A 22,421-nucleotide genomic window follows, 5' to 3' on the forward strand; every position below is an offset into this window, starting at 1 on the left:
ACTCTTGTATTAATTCCTAGGTGGAGGTTCAGTAACTCTTTCAATAACTTCATTACTAACTATATAGATAAATATTTAGATAGACAGATAGATAGATAGAGAGAAATAGATAGATAACTCTTGTATTAATTCCTAGGTGGAGGTTCAGTAACTCTTTCTATAACCTCATTACTGTTCATATCTTCAAATGCTTCTTCTCTTTGCTGTTGAATTGATTGCTGTTGCTGTTGAATTGATTGCTGTTGTAATGATTGTTGATGCTGTTGAAGAGATTGCTGTTGCTGTTGGAAAGATTGCTGTTGGATAGTTTGCTGTTGCTGTTGTGCTTGCTGTTGGCTCCCTATACTCACCTCTGCCTGTTGCAGTCCTAGATAGATAAATAAATAGAATGACAAAAAGAGACAAACAGACTTTGACAATATAAATTTAGAGGGACAGACAGATAGACAGACAGAAAGATTGACAGAAAGACAAACAGACAGACAAACAGACAAAAAAATATACAGACACACAAACATACAGACAGACATATCACCTGAGAAGGAAACTGGTTGTTGCCTCTGTCTTGTGACAATATGAATTTAGACAGACAAACAGACAGATATACAAACAAACATACAGACAAACAGACAGACAAACAGACAGACAGACAGAAAGACAAACAGACAGACAAACAGACAGACAAACAGACAGACAAACAGACAGACAAAAAAACAGACAAACAGACAGACAGAAAATCAGACAGACAAAGAGACAAACAGACAGACAAACTGACAAACAAGCAGACAGACAAACAGACAGACAAACAGACAGACAAACAGATAGACAAACAGACAGACAGACAAACAAACAGACTGACAGAAAGACAGACAAAAAGACAGACAAACAGACAGACAGACATACAAACAGACAGTCAGACAGATAGACAAACAGACGGACAAACAGACAGACAGACATATTACCTGAAAAGGAAACTGGTTGTTGCCTCTGTCTTGTGACAATATGAATTTAGACAGACAAACAGACAGATATACAAACAAACATACAGACAAACAGACAGACAAACAGACAGACAGACATATTACCTGAAAAGGATACTGGTTGTTGCCTCTGTCTTGTGACAATATGAATTTAGACAGACAAACAGACATATATACAAACAAACATACAGACAAACAGACAGACAAGCAGACAGACAAGCAGACAGACAGACAGACAAAAAGACAGACATATCACCTGAGAAGGAAACTGGTTGTTGCCTCTGTCTCGTGACAATATGAATTTAGACAGACAAACAGACAGATATCCAAACAAACATACAGACAAACAGACAGACAAGCAGACAGACAGACAGACATATTACCTGAGAAGGAAACTGGTTGTTGCCTCTGTCTTGTGACAATATAAATTTAGACAGACAAACAGACAGATATACAAACAAACATACAGACAGACAGACAGACAGACAGACAAGCAGACAGACAGACAGACATACAGACATATTACCTGAGAAAGGAACTGGTTGTTGCTTCTGTATTGTGACAATATGAATTTAGATAGACAGACAGACAAATAGACAGGCAGACAAGCATACAGACAAACAGACAGACAAACAGACAGACAAACAGACAGACAAACAGACAGACAGACAGACAGACAGACAGACAGAAAGACAAACAGACAGACAGACAGAAAGACAAATAGACAGACAAACAGACAGACAAATAAACAGACAAACAGACAGACAGAAAATCAGACAGACAAAGAGACAATCAGACAAACAAACTGACAAACAAGCAGACAGACAAACAGACAGACAAACAGACAGACAAACAGACAAACAAACAGACTGACAAACAGATAGACAAACAGACAAACAGACAGACAGACAAACAAACAGACTGACAGAAAGACAGACAAAGAGACAGACAAAGAGACAGACAGACAGACAGACATACAAACAGACAGTCAGACAGATAGACAAAAAGACTGACAAACAGACAGACAGAAATATTACCTGAAAAGGAAACTGGTTGTTGCCTCTGTCTTGTGACAATATGAATTTAGACAGACAAACAGACATATATACAAAAAAAACATACAGACAAACAGACAGACAAGCAGACAAAAAGACAGACAAAAAGACAGACATATCACCTGAGAATGAAACTGGTTGTTGCCTCTGTCTCGTGACAATATGAATTTAGACAGACAAACAGACAGATATACAAACAAACATACAGACAAACAGACATACAAGCAGACAGACAGACAGACAGACAGACATATTACCTGAGAAGGAAACTGGTTGTTGCTTCTGTCTCGTGACAATATGAATTTAGACAGACAAACAGACAGATATTCAAACAAACATACAGACAAACAGACAGACAAGCAGACAGACAAACAGACATAATACCTGAGAAGGAAACTGGTTGTTGCCTCTGTCTTGTGACAATATGAATTTAGACAGACAAACAGACAGATATACAAACAAACATACAGACAAACAGACAGACAAGCAGACAGACAGACAGACAGACATATTACCTGAGAAGGAAACTGGTTGTTGCCTCTGTCTTGTGACAATATGAATTTGTCTCTGAGTTTGACCGCCAGATGTCTCGTGGGTAAACTATGTGCATTACTTTTATTTTTTTTATGGCCAAAAACTTATATTCAATAAGTGAATTTAACCAGTGGTGACATAAAATGAATCTTCCCCAAATTAAGAAGAAAAAAAATCAGACAAACTTTTTTTTGTCTTTGGCTTAATTACTGATCCGATTGAGTTCTCCATGTAATAGAAGCTTTACGTGGGTCTCGGGATAATTTTAATTAAGTCTTTGGAAGGTTTCTCCTTTTATTCTGATCTGCTAGATGCTAGTAGCGCAAATATTCAATATTATATTACGATATTTGTCTACCTCTTATTGAAGTCTTTTAAATGGCACAATTAAGTATCATAGTAGCTTAATGTTTTTAAAGCTTATTTTATTAATTTTAACTTTTTATCTGAGAATTTTTAGGGATATTAATGAAATTAAAGTAATTTTTTCCCTGATGGCGGGGAGATGGACCACCCCCTTGATTAAGATCCTGGGACGGTTGTGGGGTGGGGGTGAAGTGTATAAAACCACCTCCATTCGAAGATGATGGGGTAATAGGCAGACTTGATTCACCTAAATGATAAAAATATTCGGATCTTAAGGGATAAGACAATAGCCGATAAATTGAAGAACACCCCCAAAGAAGATACACAAAATTACCCCTTTCATAGATTACTTGAAACGTTTGAACACTCAACTTAATAGACAACCTATTCAAAATTCGATAGTCCCTAAAAATTTTCAGCCAATAAATAAGAAAACTGAATTATAAAACTTTGGGGACTAGTGCCCATTGTCCCCTCTCTCTCTGTATAAAATCTTTACCTGAAGGCGTGAAAAAAGCGAATTGCGGCCTATTCTCTAGCGGTGTGTTTGGCGGCGGCGGGGGAACCGGTTCTGGCGGAGGTATTTGATCCAAGTCCCTAAATGCAGCGGGCAACTGCCTGTGCGGAATAACCACAGCGGCCGGCGAAACGGCGAGACCGCTGTTGAATGTAGGCGCAGCCGTTGGTGTGAAATGTAGAAAACCGCCGCTTTTTGGCGATACTTCAACGAGCGGTATCGGCGGCAGCGGAAGGTTATTTTCGGAAGTGGCGAACAGCGATGGATCTTTGTAGGCCAGTTCTAGCCTATTATTTTGTGGGTTAATTTGTTGATTTATGTTAAAATCTTCATAAGCAGGGCGTAATCTTGCTTTATGAGTATTTCTACCTCTATTATTGTTAATTTGTTCAGAGGGTTGGTTGCTAAAAATCGGGACAGGTTCAATGCTTTCAGAATTTGAACGGGGACGTTCATTTTCTTGGGGTGGTGGAATGCTGCCCATTGGCTGCTCTTGGGCCGGCACGCCCCTTTGGGTGGTAAAGAAATGGAAGGGGGCAGGTTGGGGCCCCGCAGGGGCGTGGTTAATGTGGGGGGCAGGTGCGAGATGAATTGGGGCGGGAACATGGTGAATGGGGGCTGGGGCATGTTGAATGGGGGCGGGGGCATGTTGAATAGGGGCAGGAGCAATATGGTGTGGGAACGGCCCGGGGGGTTGCGGGGAGACCAATATAAACTGATGCTGTGGCACCGGCTGTGGGGTTGTGGGCTGCGGTTGTTGCAAATGCGGTTGGACAACCGAGAACAGCGGCGCGTATTCGCGCGTCAGCGGGAACGGGAAAAATCCGCCAACTGCTGAAGGTTGTTGCGGCTGCGGGTGTGGAATGATAACCGACGGCGGCTTTGTGGTTGTTGTTGTAGTAGTTGTTGTAGTTGTAGTTGTAGTAGTAGTTGTGGTAGTAGTTGGATTACTAATTTTTCTAAAAGTATAAAACGGCGTGGTGCTTGAGTAGTGATGATATTTGGACGGCGACGGACGGCGGAAAAACAGGTTGTACGTCTGCCGGGCGCCGTAGCTGTTGCTGGCGGCTCCGTGATAGCCACTGTGGTGGTCATAGGAAGCAGCAGCGGCTGGTGGGCGGGAGGGGCGGGGAGTTAGGGAGGAGGTTATGGGTTTAGGATCTAAATGAAAATATTTTTAAATAAAGGTATCAAAGTTTTGCTTTTTCAAAATGCCATCCAATATTATTTTAACAAGGATGACAGCATCCATAAGTAGCGAAGCTAAAAAATTATAAATATATATATCAGGAAAAATTACTATGAAGCAGTGTCATACAATAAACATTAATCTTGATAAAATAGGGAAATCAGGAAACCTTAAAAATCAGGCAACCTTAAAAATCATGTAAATTTAAAAATCTAGGAATCATACTAGCACCGCAATTTATAGACAAATCTTAATGAAACGAACACAGTAATAGTGTCTGACTGATTATGAGGTAACAAAAAAAATTAGCCAATGAGAGGCCACTATAAATTTTACCATTGTTCATTAACGGCCTCTCATTGGCTATTTTTTTTGTTACGTCATAATCAGTCAGACACTATTACTGTGTTCAATGAAACTTGATAAAAATATGTAGAATATGAGCATATTCAATCCCTGAAAATTTCAGCCGCAAATCCTTAATAGGAATTGAGAAAACCATAGAAAACCTAAAAATCTAGAAATCGATCTAGCACCCCAATTAATATTAAAATCGTAATAAAACTTAAGGAAAATATGTAGAATATAAATCTAAGCAATCCCTGAAAATTTCAGCCCATTATCTTAAAAAGGAGTTGAAAAAAATCACGAAAACAAGAAAATGTAGGAATCGATCTAGCACCCCAAATAACAGATAGATTGACAAAACAATGTATAGATTAGATGGGCATATGTTATAAGAATCTTCACTAAAAATTTCAGCTGTCCATCTTTTATAGGAGCCGAGAAAATCACGTTTCCCCCACTTTGTCTCAGACGGACGGTCAGACGGACGGACGGACGGACATTTCGAATTATAGAGTAGCTTCGCTACTAAAAATGTGATATTAATTAGCCATAAACGATTCCTTAATTATTATTAATTTCAACGCAACAGTTTACGTCAAAAAGCAAATTCATTACATTTGAATTTATTTTTATTTTGCCTTTTTTTTTGACGGAAAAGTTTCATGATATGAATTTTTATTTGTCTTAGTATTTTCCGAGTGGTTAACAATGTGGTTTCCATCTTATTATTTCTTTTAGTTTTCGTGGAAAATTGTCTATAATACGATGCTTTACAAGATTTTTCGGTATGGTAAAGAAAAGATATTAATCGGTTTCGAAGCCATACTGGAAAGAGTTTTAAATCAATTAACAACTTACCGTCTAATTTCCTATATTTTATTTTTAGGACTTCATCTGTAGGTGGGGGTGTAGAAATATCTACATTTGTTGATACTTAAAATATAATGACAACCACCCAATAATCTGTGAATGTACGATAAATAAAAAGTACACGGTCAAATAAACACTCTATAATAATTAGGGACCTAAAGGGATAAGGAAATGGCCGATAAATTGATGAAGATCCCTAATGATGATACACAAAGTGGATAAAACGTTTGGACACTCAACTTAATGAACCAACCAATCAAAATTCAATAAAAGTACCCAATGTTGATAAGCCAACGAATAATAATAAAACTTTGGGACTAGTGTAATAAACAGTCCCTGCTAATAATGGATCTTGGACAAAGTAGCTTCGGACAAAGTAGCTTCGGACAAAGTAGCTTCAGGACAAAGTAGCTTCCGGACAAAGTAGCTTCAGGACATTTACTTAAGAAAAGTAGCTTCTAATATTAATAAAGGTTGTGGCCGCAGCGCTCGGCCCCCTGGCCTGCCTAGCCGCGGGCGCTCGGCTCCCTCGCCTATAACCTAACCTATGTTAGCCTCAGAACATTTATTTAAGAAAAATATCATCAACTGATAATACATAGGTGGTTTAGAATTTCGTGGATTTTGCAAAAAGTGGTTGATAGATTTTTACAATTTTTAATATTGTTTTTATAAGTTTTAATAATGTTTTTACAATTTTTTGGTTAGGTTAGGTTAGGTTATAGCCTAGGGAGCCGAGCGCCCGCGGCTAGGCAGGCCAGGGGGCCGAGCGCTGCGGCCATGACCTTTATTAACAGTGGAGGCTACTTTTCTTAGGAAGCTACTTTGTCCGGAAGCTACTTTGTCCTGAAGCTACTTTGTCCGGAAGCTACTTTGTCCTGAAGCTACTTTGTCCGAAGCTACTTTGTCCGAAGCTACTTTGTCTGAAGCTACTTTGTCCGAAGCTACTTTGTCCAAGATCCCTAATAATGCTTCTAAAAGTTTAATTGATAATTGGTATGAAGAATCTCTTTGTTTTATACATTTTTAGTAAATATTTATGCTGTACAAAATCAGACCTTAAAATAAACCCCCATCAATAGTATGTTTGTCATTTATAGCTTCTTTTATTTAACACCATATAAAATCGATTTTTTTTCTATTTCATTTCATTTTAATAATGATAAAACTGAAATAATCGTCCTATTATTTTGAAACTTTTAGTGTTAAGTATCATTCCTGGAGAGGGGGAGGGAGAAGAAGGGGGAGGGGAGGCTGTTGTTGAGGCGCTTACTGTTAAATCAAATGATCCTAGATAGATAGATGAATAAATACATAGATAGATAGTTTAAGAGATAGAAAATGAATACATTAAAAGATAAATATATAGATAGATAGCTTAATATATAGATTCTAATAAATATTAATAGATGGATTTTTAATAAGTGAATTACGTATGATTGGGTAGGGATACCGGAAAATGGAAAGAACACTGTCAAATGCTTTGTTTAAATCAAAAAATACCACAAATCAAGAATTGTTATTTTATAACGTATTGCAGACAGCTTTCCCCGGATATTAAAGCGAAAAGTCATAATTTTAAAACCCTTTGTTAGCCAAGAGGGGACTGAGAGACTGGTCTTAGAAAACCGGTTTTAATGTTATGACTTTTATTTTAATTTTCATGGAAAATTGTCAGAAATACGATGCTATACATATTTTTTTTGGTTTGACTGAGAACCGGTTCTAATCCAGCGGATATTAATCGGTTTAAAATCCAGACTGGAAAACAATAATATTGACCTGGTTTTGAAGGATTATCCAGGGTTTTCATTAATGAGTACAGTGGCTGAAATGATGAACCAACCTAAAATATATAAATGAATAGATAGCAGGGATCTTAAGGGATAAGACAATAGATGATAAATTGATAGACACTCTAACTATTCTAAACAAAAAAACAACTTATTAGTTGAAATGTTTGGACACTTGAATCAGGATGATCAGGATTTTAAAAATTGGATATTTTCTAACTGACCCTTAATCCATGATTTTACCTTCAATGGTTTCATATGAACAGGATATTTTACAACCAATGGCCAATTATACTTGAATCCTGGATCATATCTAAAAAGAAAACAAATAGATAGATTGATCGTTATGTAAAAAAGTAAACAGTCACGTTAATTGTTTTGTTACATATATAGATATATAAATATATAGATAAGTGGATAAATATAATTTAAATTCCAAATTTATAGATGGAAAGATAGGAAAGTATTATCTGTGATTTTTTTCAATTTTGTTTTTAGTAAGATAGATATTTTAATAAATATAATAGATAGATAGAGATAGTTTAATCGAGAGGGAAGAAAGAATGGAAAGTATTATTAGTAGCTGGCGAATTTGCTCATTTATTTAGAGAGAAAGATAGATTTTCAAGGAAGACTGCAAGAAATACACCGATTTAACGATGCTGCACAAAATGGTACAAAAAAATTGACGTCATATGATAAAATAACCAATGAGAGGCGAGTATATATTTTACCATTGGTCAATTACAATGTATACTGGCCTCTCATTGGATAACTTTAAAGTATGACGTCATTTTTTTTGTACTATTTTGCGCAGCATCGATTTAACTGCTGAAAAACTGCCACAAGTAGACCCAATACCCCAAATTTGATTGATAGATAGACAAATTGACAAACTAAACGACAAAAAAATAGATATTTGAATTCAATACCTTGAGGGGGAAGAAAGTACCGAACGTATGATCGGTAGCTGGCGAATATGTTCAGGTTTGATGGTTGGCGGTTCTGTCCGGCTGGTTTTCGGCGGTAACGGCGTTGGAGAAAAGGAATTATCTTTTAAAATACACTCTATGTTTTTATTTTAAGTGTGATTAATATAAAATTGTACTTAAATGTTCGGCAACTTAAAAATCATTAAGGAAAGTAATACATCCCTCTAGAAAATAGCTTAAAACCTGTAAAGGAGCAAATAAAATGAGAAAACACACAGATATATATACTATCACTTTGATATTCAATTTATATTCGAAAAAAAAACAATAGAGGGGCATGGGGTTACATATCACTGTATGTCTCCTTCACGACTTTTAATTGAGTCTTTGAACCAATAGGGTCGGGAATATTAACACAGCCAAGTCGCTAGAAAAGAGCAATAAGCTAGGTGACAACATAGGGCCCTAACAGGGGGATCCAGGTAGTTGTCTGTTTATACATCTATGCTATATATTTATTGAAAAAGCCCTTTAATATAAAACTTAAGAGTGTGCCTTTAATTTGTCTCTCTTGAACATAAGAAATCTTAGATGTATAACATGGTTTGCCGTCCCCAGAGGGGCAAAGTTCATCGTCCAGCGGGCTGGAGAACCGGTCCCGCGTTGTTTTTCCCGCCATTTGTACGAGGTTGCGTGGTGGTAGTTTGATTGTCTTAACTTCTGGCTCCTTAAAAAATAACAATATAAAGTCAGGGATCTAAAGGAATAAGACAATGGGTGATAAATTGATATACATCCCCAATGAAGAAACACAAAATTACCTCTTCTGTAGATTACAATTTGTGGACACTTAACTTGATGAACCAACAAATCAAAATTCTATTAAAGCCAATGGAAAAGAAAACGCTTTTATAAAACTTTGGGGACAATTATAATAAACAGACCAATGTCCCCTCCCTTCCTGGGGCATAATGTCCTTTGGAGATAAGACGATTAATGACAAAATATCCCTAGATTGAGACTATTGCTTAGAAAGTTTGAAACTATCTGAAAATATTTTGTATAAAATACCAAAACTTGATAAACCAATGAAAAAAGTATTTTTGTAAAACTTTGAGTACCAGTATTATATAATTACATTTCAAAAAAGTATCCAAAATTTTTGAACCAAAGAATACGATAAGGTAGTTGTATGAATTTTACAGTCCAATGTCCCCTCCCTCCCTTCCACTTAAAAAAGTGTATTTTAACCTTTTTAATCTGTTCTTGAATATTATTAGATTTTAATCCCATGATAAAATTAACTGGTGGAGGTTCCCTTGTTGTAGAAATTCTGAGAATTATAAACTTTTAAAATTCAAAGATTTTGTGGAATTTGTTTTCATTGTTTCTTTATACTTTCTTTCTCTGTCTTTTTACAATTAAAAAAAAATTATTTTAATCATGGTGGCATCAAATTATTGATTTTATAAAAGTTACAGGATGCCTATGAGTCAGTCTGTGTGTATGTAGCATGGGATCTCGCAAACCGCTGAACATTTTCTTTCTGATTTTCTTTCACAGTGTAACTTCATAAATCCTGGGAAGGTTTTTGGGGGAGGGAACTACCTAGAAAAATGCATCCCCCAAAAAGTAGTTTGTATTTTTTCTTTTTAAAACTAGAATATGGGGCTACCTCCCCCCCCCCCCACCACCACCCCCACCACCACCTTGAGTGGACTTGAATGTGTACCACTACCCTCCAAAGATAATTCACCCTAGAAAAATGTCCCTCCCCCCCACTCATAGCCACTAGTTTTTATATAGAAGTAACAGGACGTCCTTTTTTCTTTTCACTCTTTCTATATCCAAAATTTTAAATCTTTTTATAAAACTTTAAAGTTTATTCCTGGAAGTTTGAGTGGATGATACAATTATTGGTCTTTGTGTAGTTGTAGTTGTAGTGGCCTAGATAGATAGAAAAACAAATATTTAGTATATATTCAAAAATATGACATTTATAGATTTCTAAGATTGAATATGCTTCTAAAAAAAGTTAGATCTTACCCATACAAGCTTGAGTCCAAAATATCTGTGCGTTTCATCAATTGGTTTAAGAGAACCCCCCCCCCCCCTCAGATAACAAAGGCTTCACTTACGAGAAGAAAAAAACGAACCTGAGTTGTTGAAAAAGCAGTTGAAGTTTCAAGCCGTTGTGACTGCACTTCAATACCGCTGCCAAGCGCTGTTGGCTGGTGTGCCGCAGCTTGTTCTTCGTAGCCGCTGCTAAATGCTTTCTTCAGCTGCTGTGACTGATCCTCGAACGTGTATTCGCTGCCGCCACCGTCAGCAGCTGCAAAATTGTTGTCGTCGGCTAGATATTCGCTGACAAAGCTGCTGGGCTGATAGTCTTGTGTCTGCGGCTGCTGTTCTGTTGACAGTTTATCTGTAAGGAAAGAAATAGTTATTTATCGCATCGTATTATAGACAGATTTCCGCGGCTATTAAAATGAAAATTTAGAAGATTAAAAAAACAATTTTGTGAGCCCTGAGAGGGTTTTAGACTTTTCATTTTCCGATTTAAGTATTTAAGCTATTTTTCTAGCCATATTCTGTAAATCTTAAGAGAAATACAAACCTATAGTATATAGTAGCTTCGCTACTAAAATTCCAGAAGAATTACCTAAAATGACACTTGGATTGTCTTGAAGTTTTTGTGTCAAAAACTTGAGCGAAGGATCTCCTTTCATAGTGAAAAAACCTTTTGTCCCTTTATTATTATTTTTTGACAGTTAACCCATCTTTATGTGTTAAGAAACAGACAAACTTGTAGAGTAGCTTCGCTACTAAAATTACAGAAAAAATTACCTAAAATGACACTTGGATTGTCTTGAAGTTTTTGTGTCAAAAACTTGAGCGATGGATCTCCTTTCATGGTGAAAAACTGGAAATTACCGCGGCCATCGTTGAAATTATTCACAACCTAAACATAATGGATGCTTTTAGAATCAGGAACTTTTGTTTCAAAATATCTCATTCATAACCTGAGAAAATCTCGAAAAAAAAATTTACAAATTCGAAAATTTTAAAAAACCCTAAAAAATGGTGTTTTTTTCTAAGGCTAGGAACCATGAAGCCATAGTTATGATGCAATGAATTTTTGACCTCCATAAGGGGGGCCTCAAAATTTCAATGTGCTTGTACCACATAGAGAAAAAAATAAAAGAGAGGAATCAAAGCAACTAGAAGACGAATATAGGCAGTGGGCCCAGGGGCCTAATTAGCGCTGTTGCCGCGCTAAATTTTATTGCTATTCCACCACTTTTCAAATCATTACAAAATTAATATGTAAAGTTTTAATAATTAGAATATAATATTTAAATTAAAAACAAAAAGAAAATTTTGTTATTAAATATAAAAAAATACTAAAATAACAACATCTAAAAAAAAATTTTTCTACTTTTAGATATTGTCGTTTTAATGTTTTAATTAAAAATTATAAAGAATTTATTTTTATTTTAAAAAATTTGTGCATGAAAGATGAATCCTTTCATTTCTAAAAAGGGGGAAATTTTTTTCATAATAAACATTCAACTGATTCTGACCGCCCACGGCTGTTTGCTAAATATTGCTTTTCTTTTTATTCACATTATCATTTATGATTGACTTACAAAAAGCCCTGGGCGGCTTTTGATTTTCGTCTGCTAGTTTTTTCTTTAAAATTTAGGGATGGTGAAGTAGTATTTTACCATGAAAAGGGGGTGAGTATTCATCCTCTTATCCTTTTTCCTTATGTTGTACCATCGCAATTTTTGCATTACTTAAAAAAATATTTTGCATGGGTCATTTTTTTTGCATAAATCAACCACATTTTGGCTGGGGGCTAAAATTTTACAAAAAATTTTCCAGGGCGGGACACTTTAATAATTATCTATTAACCTGCATTTCTTCATCTGAATCTTTATGAACGTTCAGCTCAAGCAAACCAACCTATGAGATAAAGTCATATGGACAGGTCAAATTAATATAGCCACTGTCCAACTTAAAAAGTTTTATATTTTTATCAAATATCAAATATCAAATTATTGTCCAAATTCTGTGTCTGCAGTTCAGATTTTCAAAATTAGAGCGGCAGCTGCGGCGGCTATAAATTGTTAAGTTACTGAAGATTAGAGAACTTAAAATAATCCAAATTATAAAGATGTCAGAAAATTACAAATTATTGGCCAAATTCTATAGGATTTCTTAGTTTAATCTAGTAGTTATGGCGTTCTTTGACTTACATCCTGTTATATAAAGTACATAGAATGATCAACACAGTTTATTTAAACATGTTATTTTTATAATACACAGTGTTAACAAATTTTCAGTTGGTTATAAATAAAAATAGTCTGTAGTTTAACATTTGGATAGCCAATGTTAGCCTAAGGATATTTTTTGTAGAATTAGGCTAAATATTGTAATTACCTTATTGTTCTGCCCCGGACTTGTGATTGTTTCTGAAATAGAAACAAAATTATTTTATGATAGTGTAATTTTTACTGATGAAAAATTTATTTACTTTTTTATTTTCTGTGGTCTGATTTTAGAATGGACAATGGCCGACAAAATATGTACCCCGCAATTATTAGAAAACTTTGGGTACCAGAATATTTGAAAAACCAATGTCCCCTTCTTTCAGTCTTTTAATTTATCTAACTATCTATCTTCTAACTATTACTTGAGAACCGCTGTCTATCAAATCAGTATCTAAATCTAATAAATCTATTCTATCCTATCTATCTATCTATCTATCTATCTATCTATCTATCTAACTTCTATCTATCTATCTATCTATCTATCTATCTATCTATCTATCTATCTATCTATCTATCTATCTATCTATCTATCTATCTATCTATCTATCTATCTATCTATCTATCTATCTATCTATCTATCTATCTATCTATCTATCTATCTATCTATCTATCTATCTATCTATCTATCTATCTATCTATCTATCTATCTATCTATCTATCTCCTACCTATAACTTGAGAACCACTGTCTATCATATCAGAATCCAAGTCTAATAAATCAATTCTATCCTATCTATCTATCTACCTATCTATCTATCTATCTATCTATCTATCTATCTATCTATCTATCTATCTATCTATCTATCTATCTATCTATCTATCTATCTATCTATCTCCTACCTATAACTTGAGAACCGCTGTCTATCATATCAGAATCCAAGTCTAATAAATCCAGTCTATCCTATCTATCTATCTGTCTATCTATCTATCTATCTATCTATCTATCTATCTATCTATCTATCTATCTATCTATCTATCTATCTATCTATCTATCTATCTATCTATCTATCTCCTACCTATAACTTGAGAACCGCTGTCTATCATATCAGAATCCAAGTCTAATAAATCATGTTCATCCCTTCTCTGTAAAAAACAACCATGAAACTATTTTTTGGGATTGGGGCAGCATTTTTTAATAGATGCGATCTCTTGGGAGGGAGTACCCTTCCTCAAAATAGTTATTAATCTGAGAAGCTACATTGTTAAGGAGAACCTTATAGGTTCAACGAAAACGAGATTGTTTCGTGCATACAGATACACAAACATGCATCCTGTTACTTTTATACAAGGGCAACCACTGGACAAAGGTTGTGTCAATTAAAGTGTCATGGTTAGTTTTCCTCAGCAATTGATTGGGAATAGCTTCCAGAGTTTTGACTTTGTCCGGTATCTATTATCTGTCCAGGTCTAAATATAGATAGATAGATAAATAGAAGGAAAGTAGCTTCCAGAATTGAGGTCTTCACTTTGTCCACTATCTATTATCTGTCCAGGTCTAAATATAGATAGATAAATATAAACATATAGATAGATAGATAGATAGATGGGGTGTAGCTATCAATATATTGATCTTGATTTTGTCCAGGTCTTAATACAGATAGTATCTTTCTGAAGATTGCGAAAGCATGAAACTTTAAGTTAAAGATAAATAAAATTGAAGTAAAAAACGTTGTTTTACTATAAAAAGATAGACATATATATAGATAGATATTATAGACATATAGATAGTTAGATAGATATTTAGATAGAGATAGACATTCAGATAGATAGTTATAGATATGAGATAGACAACCAGATATGATCTTACCTATATTGCAGAGGAGGATAGATAGGTTGATGGTAGGGCGGGGGAGGGGTGGGTAATAACAGCCCCCCACCACCACCCCCATAATGAGAGGGTGAAACTTGAATGGGCAGGGGAGGCATGGTGGGTAGAAATAATGATCTTACTGAAGGTCCACCTGGACACGATACTTATATCATTTGTTCCTTCGATTTCTTTCCCGCCAAAAGTGTACAACAATTTTCCCGCCAAAAGTGTACATTAATTTTCCCGCCAAAATTTAACTACACAGTTCCCGCCAAAATTGAAGAAATACTGCCGCCATGACAGTGAAAGATTGATATATTAATCCTTTCTATTTCTATGATCAAAATTATGTCTTTGGAAGCACGAAATTAAGGAATCTAAAGGGATAAGATAATGGCTAATAAATCTATGTACAATAATACATCCCCAATGATACAAAAAAAACTTTCTATTGATTACAATGAGTTCTTGAAACGTTAGAACCCTCAACTTAAAGAACCAACAAATCAAAATTAAAATAAAAGTACCCAAATGTCAACCCTACGAATAAGAAAACGTTATTTTAAAACTTTGGAAACTAGTGTAATAAACAGCACAATGTCCCCCATAGGCGTCCAAGGGGGGGGGGGGTAATGGGCCATTTGGCACCCCCAAAATTTTGTGAACAATACCCCCCCCCAAAAAAAAATTACCCCTACCTTGGGGGTGCCGTAGGCACCCCCAACGATTTTTGGGGGGGTATTTACCCCCCCCAAACCATTTTGGGGGGGGTAATTACCCCCCCCAAAATAAATGTTCTTTAAAAAAAATTTTTTTGGGGGGGTATTTACCCCCCCCAAATTGAATGTTCTTAAAAAAAAAATTTTACTGTCCAACCAGTTAAAACAGTTCTTAACCATGATAACAAAAAATTTAATAGTTTGATCATGTTTTATTTGCTTGGGCCTTTATAAGGGCTAAAACCATCCCGGGGATCTATGATGTAATTGTAAAGCACTGAAGATTCCATAAAATAGATACCTAACTAAATTAAATATTTCATTAAATAATGAAAAAGAATTTCTATAGGCGATTTCTTTTGGGAGGATGTCAGGGTGTCTCAAAACTAGTTATAAAACTTACCAGGACCTATAAGATGCTTCACTTTAAAGTAAAATCATATTGGTTCATTGGTTAGTGAGTTAATTATTGTATTTTTATGTTCTAAAGAATGAGATACTACTATATATTTGAATAGTAGTGGCGCCCTTAGCATCTAAGAACTCGTGTTTTCTAAAGGGTAAAAAGGGAGGAGAAAAATAGCCTAAAACCACTCAAAGGATTGACCTATAATAGTGTGGAACCATCATGGGATCTATGTGAAGCTTTCCTAAAAAGGAGAACTCAGTATTAAAAGTAATGAAATCTGAAGCTATAGTCAAATAAACCTTACTTACTACTTTATGTTATAAGATAGTACTTATTAACTTAATAGATTAGGTAGGTGCTTTTTTTACATAATTAAATTACCCCCCCCAAAAATTTTACCCCCGGGGTAAATTAGTTTGGGGGGGGGTAATTACCCCCCCCAACAGATTTGGGGGGAGTATTTACCCCCCCCAACAGACTTTAGGGGGGGTAATTACCCCCCCCAATCAAATTTTACCCCCGGGGTAAAAATTTTGGGGGGGGTAAAAAAAAATTTCGGCGCGCTTCGCGCGCCATTTTACCCCCCCCAAACACGAATTACCCCCCCCCCTAAAATTTTTTACCCCCCCCAAAAAAAAAAGCTTGGACGCCCCTGATGTCCCCTTCCTCCCTGATCAAAATCAAACAAAACAGAAACAAATGTTTAAGTATTGATATCCCTGAATTCGATGCCAGTGATCTAACAGCTGATGATGATGATTGTTTGTGTGATGATAATGACTTTACTGACACAGGGTTGGTAGAGGATTTGTTCTTTATGGTGAGAGAACTCGAGGAGTCAGCTAGCAGCAGGAATACCTGAAATATAGATAGATAGATAGGTAGTTATTAGATAGATAGATATATAGATAGTTAGATAGATAGATAGATAGATAGATAGTTAGAAAGTTAGATAGTTAGATAGTTAGATAGTTAGATAGTTAGATAGTTAGATAGTTAGATAGTTAGGTAGTTAGATAGTTAGATAGTTAGATAGTTAGATAGTTAGATAGTTAGATAGTTAGATAGTTAGATAGTTAGATAGTTAGATAGTTAGATAGTTGGATAGTTAGATAGATAGATAGTTAGTTAGATAGATAGATAGGTTAGATAGATAGATAGATAGGTTAGATAGATAGATAGAAAGTTAGATAGATAGATAGATGGAGAGAGAACTAAAGGAGTCAGCTAACAGCAGAAATACCTGATAGATAAAGGGGATGGGATATTGTGCTTTTTTTTATTATTTATTTTATTTTAGTTTTAGAATAGCATTTTTTTATTTATTGACTTAACAACTTTAAGGACTTTCATTGAATTTTAATTGATTGGTTTATTGAGTCGAGTGTATTGTAATCTACGTAAGGGGTAATTTTGTGTATCATCATTGGGGATGTATAACAATTTATCGACCCTTTAGATCCCAGATTAACCTATATTAATGGATATATAGTACATGGATATTGTGGGAGGTTCTTGCATACCCTGATAAAATGTTTTTCCCAGCTGACTAATAAAACAGTACCCCCTTTTATGACTTGACCCCCTTCTGTTCCCTAATCATGGAGGAATGTATTGATCAATATCTGCGGACTATAAAAACAACCTAAATTGATGGCAATATCTGTTTCAATGTTCATGTACTAGTTGCTGCACCCCTAGCATCTAGGGATTCTCTAATCAAAGGGTTAAGGAATAACAGATAAAGATATAAACCATCCTAAGACTTAAATCTAAAAACAAAACAGCCTAAAACCATCATCAGACTAATGTTAAGCTTTCCTAAAATGGATAACTCACTCGGTTCAGCAGTTAATGAGATCCTTCGCTACAGATAAAAATCTTACTTCTTTATATAAAAGGATTACATATCCGTTCCAATACTAAATTTATAAATTCATAACTATAAGGGGATCTACATTATTTTAGCCAGCTACAAGTTTCACTTTATAAGAGTACATGATAATCTGGTGTGAGATCAAAGTAATAATAAATCCATTAATATAACGAAAGGGAAATTTTAAAGCAGTTTTGTTACTAACAATTAAAGCAAATAAAGAAAATTCAAATCGTAAATTTTATCTTTATTAAATCAAGCAATCAAAATGAATACAAAGACCAATGAAAGGTAATTAATTAAATTAGTAAAATAGAATACATACACAATTTAGCAAAATAGAGAATTATACTTTATTTAAGACATTCTCAGAAAAGATAATATGAAAACAAGGATGAAAACATCCATAAGTAGCGAAGCTCAAAAATTAAGATTGTATATCAGGAAAAAAATACTATAAAGCAGTGTCATATAAATATTAATATTGGTAAAATAGGGAAATCATCACACCTTTAAAACCACGCAACCTTATAATCATGAAAAATAAAAAATCTAGGAATCGATCTAGCACCGCAATTAATAGACAAATCTTAATGAAACTTGATGGAAATATGTAGAACATGAGCATACTCAATCCCTGATAATTTCAACCGTCAATCCTAAATAGGAATTGAGAAAGCCATGAAAACCTAAAAAATCTAGGAATCGATCTAGCACCACAATTAATAAGAAAATATTAATAAAACTTGGTGAAAATATGTAGAATATAATATTAATTAATCCCTGAAAATTTCATCCCTTTATCTTGGATAAGAGTTGAGAAAATCACGAAAACGTAAAAATCTAGGAATCATTTTGCACCCCAGATAACAAACATACGGACAAAACAATGTATATATTAGATGGGCATATATAGTGGGAATCTACTCTAAAAATTTCAGCTGTCTATCTTGAATAGGAGCCGAGAAAATCACGTTTCCCCCAATTCATTAATTACGGACGGACGGACGGACAGACGGACGGACGGACATTGTGAATTATAGAGTAGCTTCGCTACTAAAAATTAAAGTTTTATAATTTTTACATTAGATTTTTGTCGTTATATAAGTTATCTATAGAGACAGACCGAAGTTATCATAGGAATCTTTACTAAAATATTGGCTTTCTATCCTCAACAGCAGCCGAGCAATAACGTTTCGGACTGACTGACAAACGAACAGACAGAGTGAATCATAATGTAGCTTCGCTACAAAAAAACAAACAACTGAAAATTCAATCAAAATTTCATAAAGACACACAAAATGACTAGAATTTTACATAAAGCATGCGAACTCTAAAATGCAGTAATCAAATAAAACAATCTACAAAAAGGCATTTCACAAAAACGCCAGTGCCCTAAAATATTTTCTATGAGGGGAATAAGATTTTCTCCGCTGCTATACAAGATAAATGTCTCAAATTTCTATTAGATTATTATCTTTGTCCGCCTGTCCGTTAAAATGCTTTTGGTTATTCATTTTATATTTAAAAGTATAACATTTTATGGATGTTGAATTCCTGATTTATTAACCCTTCAGGGCTTTTATAACATTTATTTCACATACCTAACCTAATTTCATCATAAAATGTAATTTTTTTCTCGATATAGGTCATAAGAAAAATCGATCCACTTTGAAGAGCGCCGTTTTTGAGTTGCACCAATTAAGTAACGGCGAGAAGTCAACTTGAGTGCACTAACAACTAGCATGCAATATAGATAGATAGATAGATAGATAGATAGATAGATAGATAGATAGATAGATAGATAGATAGATAGATAGATAGATAGATAGATAGATAGATAGATAGATAGATAGATAGATAGATAGATAGATAGATAGATAGATAGATAGATAGATAGATAGATAGATAGATAGATAGATAGATAGATAGATAGATAGATAGATAGATAGATAGATAGATAGATAGATAGATATATAGATAGATAGATAGATAGATAGATAGATAGATAGATAGATAGATAGATAGATAGATAGATAGATATATATATAGATAGATAGATAGATAGATAGATAGATAGATAGATGAAGTAAATTGATACAATTTTAAATAAATGAATCTTATTACATTGTAAAAATTATGGTCAAAAAACGTGGCATATGTATGATAATTTTTTGGGGGCGAAGCTACTCAAGCCTGTTAGCCTGTTCGTCTGTCAGTCTGTCACTTAAAGACCATTCTGTTACACACTAAAGTGACTGTAGCCATACAATTCTTCTGAAAACTACTATTGAGATTAGGTAAGAGGGGTGAATAAAGGTTATCGTTATTTTAGCTAGCTGCGAGCATCACTTTATTAGAGTACATCAAATCTGGTGCAACATCCAAGTAATAATATATCAATTATTACAACAATTTTTGGTTTTATTGTTATTGCTGCGCCTCCAATGTACAAAATTGTTCTTGTATGATGTGAAACTAAAAAAACAATCAACTTCCTGATATCATTTAAACCCCTTTTTTATTCTGCCACATAATTGGATGTGAGTTTAGTCAGGGAGGAAAGGGACATTGGGCTGTTTATTACACTAGTCCCCAAAGTTTTATGATAACGTTTTCTTAGGTATTCGTTGTCTCAACAACTTTGGGGACTTTTATTGGGATTTAATTCAGGAATAGGTATAACCAACAAGCGAAAAAAATCTAAAATAATATTTGGGGGGCAAATGGAGAGGTCGTCAATTTTACGATGTGTTGCCCCCCAACGACAGCTGAAAAACACGTATAGGTTTCGTGATTTTTTACGAATTAATTTCATTGTTGGTATAAATTGGATTTAATTGGTTAGTTTAAACTTTTTAACTACTAATTTAATCTAAGGGGTATTTTGTGTATCATCTTTGAGGATGTATATTAATTTTTCGGCCATTGTCTTATAACTTTAGATTCCTGAAGTTTAGTACTTTATAATTTTTCCATCGATTACGCCACTAGCCTCTAGGGTGACCTTACCCCACCCCCTTATTTTTATTATATACTCAGGGAGGGTGAAGATAGAGGACGGTAAATTATACTGGTACCCAAAGTTTGAAAACACTGTCTCTCATTCGCTGGCTCTTTATTAATTATTGGTTAAACAACTGTATCAATAATTTCACCAGCTTAAAGGGATAATTTTGTTTGATCTTTGTTATAGCCGTTAAGGAGATCTTAAGTGAAAAACTTTATTGTCACGGTGTCGATTTGGGAGGCAGGAATCGTAGGTGATAAGGCAACTTGCGATAAATTGATGTACATTCCCAATTATGATCAATGGAAATAATGTAAATTAATCAATTATCAATGGCATAAAAGTTTGTACACAGCTGGTTTGTAAATCCCAATCAAAATTTAACAAAAAAAAAACCAAAGCTTTAAGTCATTTTAGGAGCCAATTTCATTAATAGAGTAGCTTCGCTCAGAAATCTAAAGGGATAAGACAATGGCCGATTAATTGATGTACATCCCCAATTCGGATAATCAAAATACCTCCTCTGTAGATCATTAGTAGTTGGAACGTTTAGACATTTAACAATATGCTACACCTAATCAAAATTTAATAAAAGTCTTCAAAGTTGTGAAGACAACGAATAAGAAAAAGTTATTATAAATCTTTGGGGACTTGTACAATAAACAGTCCAATGTCCCCCCCCCATCCCCCCCGAGCTTCGCTACAAAAATAAGGAAATATGTCAAAATAATAAAAGCTAAAAATCATTGGACTATAGCAACCGTAATATTTTAAACGTGTTTTTGTTAATTTCTGTCTTATTCTTGATAATACAAAATCTCACTTTTAATTACATTAATTATAATTATCGCGGCAAAAGCGCGTTAATTGGAAGTAAATAACCTTACCCCGCTCTAATCTTTTTCTAAATAAGTATTTCTAAAGGATAACAATAGATATAATACTTGGATGTTGTACCAGATTTTATATCCTTATAATAAAGTAACAGGATGTTAGTCTGTGTGTTTGTCTGTATGTTTGTACCGACGGATCTCGCTAACCGCTGAACCGATCGGGTTCTCCTTAACAGGGTAGCTTCTCATAGGTCCCGGAAAGGTTTATAACTATTTTCTTGGGGGGTGGGACACCCCAAACCCCCCCTAAAAAATGAAAAATCCCCCCCTCCAAATATTTTTTCTTCAAAGTTTTCTTTTCAATTCTAAAATATGTAATTGGATTATCAAATTCGACTCTCCACTCCTCAAGTGGCCCTAGAGGCTAAGGGCGAAGCCGCTAGTACTCTGATAAAGTGATACTCCACTTCTAGATGAAGGAACTGACCAATAAATGAGATCCATATTAGCAAGCTAAATTAGCGACAATATATCCATTTGGCCAACCTTTTAAATACTTTAGGGTTGATCCGTATGTTCGTAACTGATAGCTCAGATCGTAATATTGAGCATGTAATAATCGTCCTAACAAGTAAGAGGGGGGGGGGGGAGTCGAAAGTTAAATTTTTTTTTAAAGGATAAAACTTGATTAGTTGGTTCAAACTCTCCGCATAAAAACTTTTCAACCGTTTATTGTAATCATCATTTCTGAGGAGTGTTAGAACTTAAAAAGCAGATCATTAATTTGAAAGTCTAAACAAAATTGTACAAAAATTGTTGCAATATTGAGTAAATACAGGATACAG

The 22,421-nt window shown here is 34.6% G+C and overlaps 2 protein-coding genes across 2 annotated transcripts; both read right to left on the minus strand.

The window, feature by feature from the left end:
* Positions 1–125: 125 nt before the first annotated feature.
* LOC145315575 (uncharacterized) lies at positions 126–2,800 on the minus strand. The gene is made up of 3 exons (XM_080155556.1): positions 2,780–2,800; positions 2,551–2,635; positions 126–367 (listed from the first exon to the last, which is right to left on the minus strand). Exons 1-3 carry the CDS (start codon positions 2,798–2,800, stop codon positions 126–128), a joined length of 348 nt encoding a protein of 115 aa, XP_080011682.1.
* A 203-nt stretch (positions 2,801–3,003) lies between these two features.
* Positions 3,004–13,615, minus strand: LOC145315576 (uncharacterized). The gene is made up of 13 exons (XM_080155557.1): positions 13,588–13,615; positions 13,031–13,062; positions 12,503–12,553; positions 11,432–11,546; positions 10,741–11,009; positions 9,140–9,311; positions 8,585–8,705; positions 7,896–7,965; positions 7,642–7,705; positions 7,057–7,149; positions 5,848–5,922; positions 3,435–4,613; positions 3,004–3,182 (listed from the first exon to the last, which is right to left on the minus strand). Exons 1-13 carry the CDS (start codon positions 13,613–13,615, stop codon positions 3,004–3,006), a joined length of 2,448 nt encoding a protein of 815 aa, XP_080011683.1.
* Positions 13,616–22,421: the final 8,806 nt, after the last annotated feature.

This window comes from Acartia tonsa, chromosome 4 (assembly GCF_053477335.1).
Source record: "Acartia tonsa isolate MP-2025a chromosome 4, ASM5347733v1, whole genome shotgun sequence".
NCBI classification, from domain to species: domain Eukaryota; kingdom Metazoa; phylum Arthropoda; class Copepoda; order Calanoida; family Acartiidae; genus Acartia; species Acartia tonsa.